Source organism: Monodelphis domestica, chromosome 4, assembly GCF_027887165.1.
Source record: "Monodelphis domestica isolate mMonDom1 chromosome 4, mMonDom1.pri, whole genome shotgun sequence".
Taxonomy (NCBI): domain Eukaryota; kingdom Metazoa; phylum Chordata; class Mammalia; order Didelphimorphia; family Didelphidae; genus Monodelphis; species Monodelphis domestica.
In genome coordinates, this window is record NC_077230.1 from 439,825,239 (window position 1) to 439,833,754 (window position 8,516).

The 8,516-nt window shown below is 37.4% G+C and overlaps 1 protein-coding gene across 1 annotated transcript; it reads left to right on the forward strand.

Annotated features, from left to right (window-relative positions):
* The first annotated feature begins 4,746 nt into the window (after nucleotides 1-4,746).
* Nucleotides 4,747-5,716, forward strand: LOC100027611 (olfactory receptor 14C36-like). Its single transcript, XM_001377823.4, has one exon. The coding sequence runs from the start codon at nucleotides 4,748-4,750 to the stop codon at nucleotides 5,687-5,689; it is 942 nt and encodes a 313-aa protein (XP_001377860.3). The 5' UTR covers nucleotide 4,747; the 3' UTR covers nucleotides 5,690-5,716.
* Nucleotides 5,717-8,516: the final 2,800 nt, after the last annotated feature.

An 8,516-nucleotide genomic window follows, 5' to 3' on the forward strand; every position in this document is an offset into this window, starting at 1 on the left:
CTTCCTTCCCCCCCTCTGTCTCTGTCTCTGTCTCTGTCTCTCTCTTTCTCTCTCTCTGTCTCTCTCCCAACTATGATGCGTTAGATGAAAGAAGACTATTTAGAGTAGGAAAGAGAATATCAGGCCAAATAAGCAGACTTCAGCACCCTCCTGTCCCTCAATTGGGGAGAATGCTGCTGTATATATCTCAACCATTCACTTCTAGTTCTCTCAGTAGCTGGGAGAGGAAATAGAAGACAATAGTAGGAGGAAAGGTTTTGGATCCCTCCTCTACTGCCAGCAGAACCTGCATGCTGTAAACTATCTTTTAAAATTTCTGACTCTCTTCCATTCTGTTTGTGCCTAAGAAAGATAAGGTGGTCATAAAGGAATATGAGGAGAGCCACACATTACTCAAGAAGGATTTTTTAAAAAAACATTATTTTATTTGGTCATTTCCAAACATTATTCATTGGAAACAAAAATCATTTTCTTTTCCTTCCCCCCCCCCCACCTCTCTCATAGCTGACACATGATTCCACTGGGTATCACATGTGTTCTTGATTTGAACCCATTTCCGTGTTGTTGGTATTGGCATTAGAGTGTTCATTTCAACTCTCTCCTCAGTCATATCCCCTCAACCCCTGTAGTCAAGGAGTTGCTTTTCCTCAGTGTTTTTACTCTCACAGTTTATCCTCTGCTTGTGGATTGTGTTTTTTATATCCCTGCAGATTGTTGAGGGACATTGCATTGACCCTAATGGAGAAGTCCATCACCTTCGATTGTACCACAGTCTATCAGTCTCTGTGTATAATGATTTTGTGGTTCTGCTCATCTCACTCTGCATCCATTCCTGGAGGTCATTCCAGTCCCCGTGAAATTCCTCCACTTTATTATTCCTTTTTGCACAATAGTATTCCATCACCAACATATACCACAATTTGTTCAGCCATTCCCCAATTGATGGGCATCCCCTCATTTTCCAATTTTTGGCCACCACAAAGAGCGCAGCTATGAATATTCTTGTACAAGTCTTTTTCCATATTATCTCTTTGGGGTACAAACCCAGCAGTGCTATGACTGGATCAACGAGCAGACAATCTTTTATCGTCCTTTGGGCATAGTTCCAAATTGTCCTCCAGAATGGTTGGATCAATTCACAACTCCACCAGCAATGCATTAATGTCCCTACTTTGCCGCATCCCCTCCAGCATTCATTACTTTCATTGCTATCATGTTAGCCAATCTGCTAGGTGTGAGGTGATACCTCAGAGTTGTTTTGATTTGCATCTCTCTGATTATAAGAGATGTAGAGCACCTTTTCATGTGCTTATTAATAGTTTTGATTTCTTTGGCTGAGAACTGCCTGTTCATGTCCCTTGCCCATTTATCAATTGGAGGGTGGCTTGATTTTTTGTACAATTGATTTAGCTCTTTGTAAATTTGAGTAATTAAACCTTTGTCAGAGGTATTTTTATGAAGATTTTTTATGAAGATTGCTTCCCAATTTGTTGCTTTCCTTCTAATTTTAGTTACATTGGTTTTGTTTGTACAAATTTTTTTTAATTTGATGTATTCCAAATAATTTATTTTGCATTTTGTGACTCTTTGTAAGTCTTGCTTGGTTTTAAAGTCTTTCCCTTCCCACAGGTCTGACATGTATACTATTCTGTGTTCACCTAATTTTCTTATAGTTTCCTTCTTTATGTTCAAGTCATTCACCCATTTTGAATTTATCTTGGTGTAGGCTGTGAGGTGTTGATCCAAACCTAATCTTTCCCACACTGTCCTCCAATTTCCCAGCAGTTTTTTATCGAATAGTGGATTTTTGCCCCAAAAGTGGGGTTCTCTGGGTTTGTCATATACTGTACAGCTGAGGTCCCTCAGACAACATATGGTAGGGTTTTGGGTTCTAATCCAATCTGCTATTTGTCTATGTTTTATGGGTGAGTTCATCCCATTCATGTTCAAAGTTATGATTTTCACTTGTGGATTCCCTGGCATTTTGATATCTTCCCCTAGTTCTGACCTTTCTTCCTTAGCTATATCCTTTTGAACCAGTGATTTACTTTGGGTCAGTCCCCCTAGTCCTCTCCCTTGATATACTTCCCTTTCTAGCCGACCCCTTTTTATGCTCCCTTCCCCTCCCTCCTTTCCTTCTCTCCCTTTTTATATTCCCTTCCCCCTCCCCCTCCTTAATTTCCCTTTCTTTCTTACCCTGTTGAATAAGATAGAATTCAGGATCCTAATAGATCTAGATGTTCTTCCCTCCCAGAGTTGATTTCACTGAGAGTAAGGTTTAAGTAATACCACTTAGTGCTCTCTTCCTCTCCTTCTCATATGAGATTTCTTCCCCTCCCCTTCTCATGTGTATCTTTGTATGGGAAAGATTATTCTATTTAGTCCCCCCCCCCATTTCTTGAAGTAAATCTTAGTACTGTTGATGATTCCCCCCTCCCTTTTTCTTTCTTTGCCCCCCCCTTTCACCAAATCTTGATGCCCCAATCTTTCCATATGCATGATTCTTCTAACTACTCTTATGATGCATACAATTTTTGAGAGTTACACAATACATTTTCCCCACATATGAATATATATAATTTCATGTAAATGTAGTCCTTATAGAAGAGAGTTTTACTTTAAAGAAAAAGATACGATTTATCTCCTTTTCCCTTTCTTTCATTTTTACCTTTTCATTTTTCTTTTGCTTTCTGTGATTGGATATCAAAATTTCCACTAAGTTCTGGTCTTTTCTTAGCAAATGCTTGGAAATCTTCTATTTTGTTGAATGCCCATACTTTCCCCTGGAAGTATATAGTCAGTTTTGCTGGGTAGTTGATTCTTGGTTGGAGACCCAGCTCTCTTGCCTTTCTAAATATCGTGTTCCATACTTTGCGGTCTCTTAGTGTGTTAGCCACTAAGTCATGTGTGATCCTTATGGGAGCCCCCCTATAACTGAAGCTCCTCTTCTTGGCTTCTTGTAGGATTTTCTCCTTTTCTTGGAAGCTCTTGAATTTGGCAATTACATTCCTGGGGGGTTGTCTTTTGGGGATTTAGTATAGAGGGTGTTCTATGAACCCTTTCTATTTCTATTTTGCCCCCTTGCTCCAGAACATGTGAGCAATTTTCTTCTATAATCTCCTGTAGTATAACATCGAGGTTTTTATTTATCTCTGTTTTTTTGGGCAGACCAATAATTCTCACATTGTCTCTTCTTCCTCTGTTTTCAAGGTCTGTGACCTTTTCAGTGAGATATTTTATGTTTTCTTCTAATTCATTAATTTTTTGGATTTGCTTTATTGATTCTTGATGTTTTGCATGCTCACTCTCTTCCAGTCGCTTAATTCTGGTCTTTAGGGACTGGTTTTGCTTTTCAGGTTTGTCTGCCCTTCTATTAGATGCTTCCAGCTCTTTCTCCAATTGTGAAGTCTTGTCTGTCAGACTGCTGATCTTTCTCCCATTTTTCTTTCCAGAAGGTTTCCATCTTTTGGATAAGCTCCAATTTGAGTTCTTCCAGAGCTTGTGGATAATTTCCATTTTGGGAGGCATGTTTTGCTTTTGTTTGGGTTTCATCCCCTTTCTCTTCTGTTCCTTGGGTACTCCTGCCATAAATGTTTTCAATAGTCATTTCCCCCCCTTTCTTCTTGGAGGCTTGATTTTGGGCCATGTGAGCCATTCCTTTGGTGGTTTTATTCCCCTTTCCTTTTTGGTCTGGGGTATGGGTGGTATGGGCGGGTTTTCTGTGAATTTAGGTGGCCTCCGAATAGTTCTTCCCAGCCTCCGAGGTTTCTTAGGGTGCAGGCCCCTGTGCTCAGCACCTCCACCCCTTTGCTCAGTGCAGCCTCTCCTGTGTTCAGCGTGGCCTCCCCTTTGCTCAGCGCTGCCTCCCTTGTTTTCAACACGGCCTCCCCTATGCTCAGGGCAGGATTCTCCCGTGAACCCTCCCTGAGAGGTCATTTCCTACCAGTCTTTAGATCCCAAGGACCCTGGTGTGCCCACCCCACTCCCCGACAGAGACGTTCCTCATTCACTGACTGTCCTGGTGAGTGCTCTGATACCTTACTCTGGTTTGGTGGGGGAGGTGAGGGGGGAGAAGGGTGGCTCAGTTAACATTTTTTGAGTAAGCTTTTCCTCCTTCTTATAGTGTGGAAATGTTCAAACCCCACATACCTTCATTTCTGTGGGGTACTGGAGAGTCACTCCATTCTTCCAAAAGTGATTTTTATGCTCTTTTAAGGTAGTCTATTTTGTTCGGTACCGGGGAGAGGAAGAAATTTGCTTCTAGATTGCAGCCATGTTTACCCAGAAGTCATGAAGGATTTTTAAAAAACAACAAAAAAATAACTATTTTCGGTGTTGGCTTCTGACACAGGCCAAATAATCCACATTTAAGTATTCACTTATAGGTAGTCAAATCTGATATGGGAAGAAAAGGAATCCAGTACATGTTCATTGGTGAGGTTACTTTGCTTATTTGTTTAATAAATGGAATTTCGAAGAGCAGAAACATCATTTAACAGTGAAGGTCTGCATCACCTATACAAGTCTTAGAGAATTTCCTTAAGATGCAACTTAATTAGTTTAAGGATATACAGCCAACACATGGCAGAGGTCATTCTGCCTGTCAAAGTCTCAAGCATAAAAATGATCTAATGTCTTATAGCTTATATTGCTTATATTGCTTATAGCATTTTCTCCATAATATGTGATTGATGGACTGATTTCCCTTTGCCTCCCTAGGTGATTCATCAGATGAAAAAGTCTGAAAATGTCCAATTTTACTGTTGTGACCGAATTTCTGCTCATGGGATTTTCTGACATCCGAGAGCTCCAGATCATATTTTCTTTTTTTTTGTTTCTTATTTATTCAACAGGCCTGATGGGGAATCTCCTCATTGTCATTATCATCATCTTTGACAGGAGGCTCCACACTCCCATGTACTTTTTCCTGAGGAATCTGTCCATCCTGGATGCCTGCTACCTCTCAATAATTGCTCCCCAGGCATCGTTTAATTCCCTGATGAATGACTGGGCTATTTCAGTTACAGGCTGTGCAGCTCAGGTATTCCTCGTGGTTTTCATGGCATATGTAGAGTTTACACTGCTCACCATCATGGCTCGTGACCGTTATGTGGCCATCTGCCACCCTCTGCACTACCCAGTGATCATGAGTCCCCGAGTCTGCATGCAGATGACCATAGTGTGTTTGTTGACTGGCCTCGTGTATGCAGGTTTCCACACTGGTTACACGTTTCGCTTGTCTTTCTGCCATTCCAATGTGGTCCATCAGTTCTTCTGTGACATCCCCTCTCTCCTAAGGATCTCTTGCTCAGACACCTCTGGCAATAAGCTGTCCTTACTTCTCTCAGCATTGCTGGTTGTAATTGGCTGTTTTGCCTTCATCACTGCATCTTATATTCATATAATTTCCACAGTCCTCAAGTTTCCAGTGAAAGAAGATCAGAAAAAAGCCTTCTCGACCTGCATCCCCCACATCAGTGTGGTTTCTTTATTTGTTTTTTCAGTCATTTATGTATATTTCCAACCACCTTCAGATTCTGGGTCTCTTAAGGATATTATTCTTTCTGTATTTTATGCCATAATACCACCCTTTCTGAACCCAATTATATACAGTCTACGAAATAAGCAGATAAAGGATGCTATAATAATATTGATGAAGAGAACCCTTTCATTAAAAAATAACACATAAATCATTGTTCTTTCTCAATGTTTTCAACTTAGTTTATGCATTAAAGGAAAATTGCATGAAGATGTATTTTTATTTTGAATTTTGTGGGTTTGTGGTTTGCTATTTATATGTTGATATTTATTAATGAATGACTATTTACAACTTTTAAAATTCTTTGAATTGACTTTGATGTCATCAATATCATTGGAATCATTGTCATTTTGAAGTATATTCAAGAATTTCTCATAATGTAATTTCTTTTTTTAAGGCCTTTGGGTTCACTGCTTATGATTACAAATAAGGAATCAATGCCACATATGACTCAGGAAGCTATTCCCCCCAATTCTAATACACATAGATAATTTTGGTCTCTTAGAGCAAGGCTCTACGTTCATTTCCAGTTTAAGATTCTAGGGTTGATCCTGAGGGTCATTATGGGGTTGGTCTTCTAAAAAAAAAACACAAACCCTATGCATCTAAATATTTTTAAAAAATAAACAGTAAATAATAGAGGTCAGCATTGCATAAAACCTCAATATTCTATTTTGTTCATGGAAATGCTCTCTTATATTTTATATTAAAAATAAAAAATGAAAAAAGAATATAGGGAAGCATGGAATGAATTTTGGTCCAAAATATCCAACTAAAATCAATTGAAAAATCATAGCTATCTAAGCATTTGTGCTTTGGTTTTAGAGATAATGGTTCAACAATGAACAGAATGAAGAAATGGAGAAGATATTGTAATAATAAAATTAATTAGGAATGGCTATATTGAGCTTAAAGGTCCAAACTCTTTCTCTCCTCTAGGTCCCAAAGCACCACATCTGTAATGATGAGCTGAGGATCTGAAAGAGTAAAGTCAAGGTCTCTGTACTTAGGTAATTGAAGGAATGAAATTCTCCATTGAAAGGAATTTCTTTAAAAAAAAATACAATTACAATTGACCATTTCATCCTGGGCAATTCCTACTCATACTGGATGGTTCATGGAAAGTCTTTTCTCACCTTTTTTCATTAAAATGTAATTTCTCAGTTTAATCTTGCATACAGGTCAAAATATCTTATTATAAGTCAAGAATAATCTACAATGCAATCATGATTTATTTGGATATGGGTCTTATGATGGTTACAGTAAAATGAGTTGTCAAATGCTCTACATTTTGACTCTGTGAAAGTGAGGAAATTTATTTCTGTGAATATTTGGGATATAAGGTGAGTTGAAGACAATTAGAGAAATTTCCAGTAAGAGGTAAATTTCCTATCCTAACTAATTTCTTATTCACTTAGTTAACATAAATGTGGTTTTGTATGTTTGGGTATCATTTTGTTCCACTCTAATCATACTAAAACCAAAAATAGAATCCCATAGAATCTATCATTTATTAAATTCCTAGGTAAAACCAAGTCTTTCATTCTGAAATGCAACATGTATTACAAGATAGAAAGGAACTTAAATGTGCAAGGTTAATTTTGCCTATAAATAGAACAAAAATATTGATGTTAAAAGTCAATATCTTGATTTCCTTGTCTTTAATGGAAATATTGTAATAAAAACTTTCTTCATTCTGTTATGCCCTTACAATTAATTTCCAGGAAGAAATCTCTGATATGAGAAAAAATTTTCACTTTTATCATAATATTTTCCCATGGACATTTTATTCATTCAACTTTTATCCAGGGTTTTCTCTTCTGTTGAGGAAAAAATATGAGTTGAAGGTGAAGGTTCCTCATATCCCATGAATATTTAAAATTTCTCTGTAGTACACATTAGAACGCTGAAGACTTGAGACCAAGTTGAATATAATGAATGAGATAAAAATAATAATCATATAGAGTATGAAGAGGTGAAATGGAATTATTACCTCATATAAAAGTGAAATGAATGGAAGAAATGTTAAGGAAAAGAGGAAAGAGGTGAAAGCCTGGGTTCTCTTCAGATTTTGGTTTAAGAAGGAACAACATGTACAACTAGAGAGTAAAAGTCTTCTTAATGGGCAGAAAAACAGGAGCTCCAGGGGATAGAACAAGGAATGGAATAAGAATCCACTGAAAATTGGGAGGTACTTAGGGAAAGGAGGAACGAATAGGAAATGATGAATGGAATAAGAAATTGGAGGCTTTCTAAAGGGAGTACATATGAATATATAGGAGGGCAAGGTGGGGGGATAAGAGTATCTCTTAGGACAAGATAAAGGAAGGGTTTTTTGAAGAGAATTCATATCAAGAATAAAAAAGAAGGGATAAGTGAGAGACTTTTAGAGGAGGGGATGGAATAAAAACTCAGAGGTACAGAGGAAGGGATAAGGAAGGGATCCTTTAAAGAATTGATTCATTTTGAAATAGGAAGTCAAGGGAAAAGGATAAAGAGAGGCTTCTAAGAAGAGGCATAAATTGGAAAAATAAAGAAGAGAAGAACCTGGAAACTGAAGGATGGATAAGGCAACAGTAGAGGAAGAGAAAAACAAACAATAAGAAAAAATAGAATAGAAAGAAATAAACAACTAATAATTTTATCTTTGAAAGGGACTGGGATGAATTCATCCATAAAAAAGAAATAAATAGCAGAATCAATAAAAAAAAAACCCTCAACGGTGGTTTTTTTTAAAGAAGAAACACACAAACAATAGAGATATACAAAGAGCAAAAATATATGGCTCGAGCAAAATATACTATGCCTTAACGGATACAAAAATAAACCCAGAAATAGCAACATGATCTCTGACAAATAAACTAGATATAATCAAAAGCAATATACAGGAAAACCATATTACATTAAAAAGTATCATAGCTAATGAAGAATTATCACTATTAAAGTTACATTCATGAAATTTATAATGTCCAAATGT

Excerpts from the sequence above, each read along its gene's own strand:
- LOC100027611 (XM_001377823.4), top strand. The coding sequence starts at position 4,748 with ATGTCCAATTTTACTGTTGTGACCGAATTTCTGCTCATGGGATTTTCT.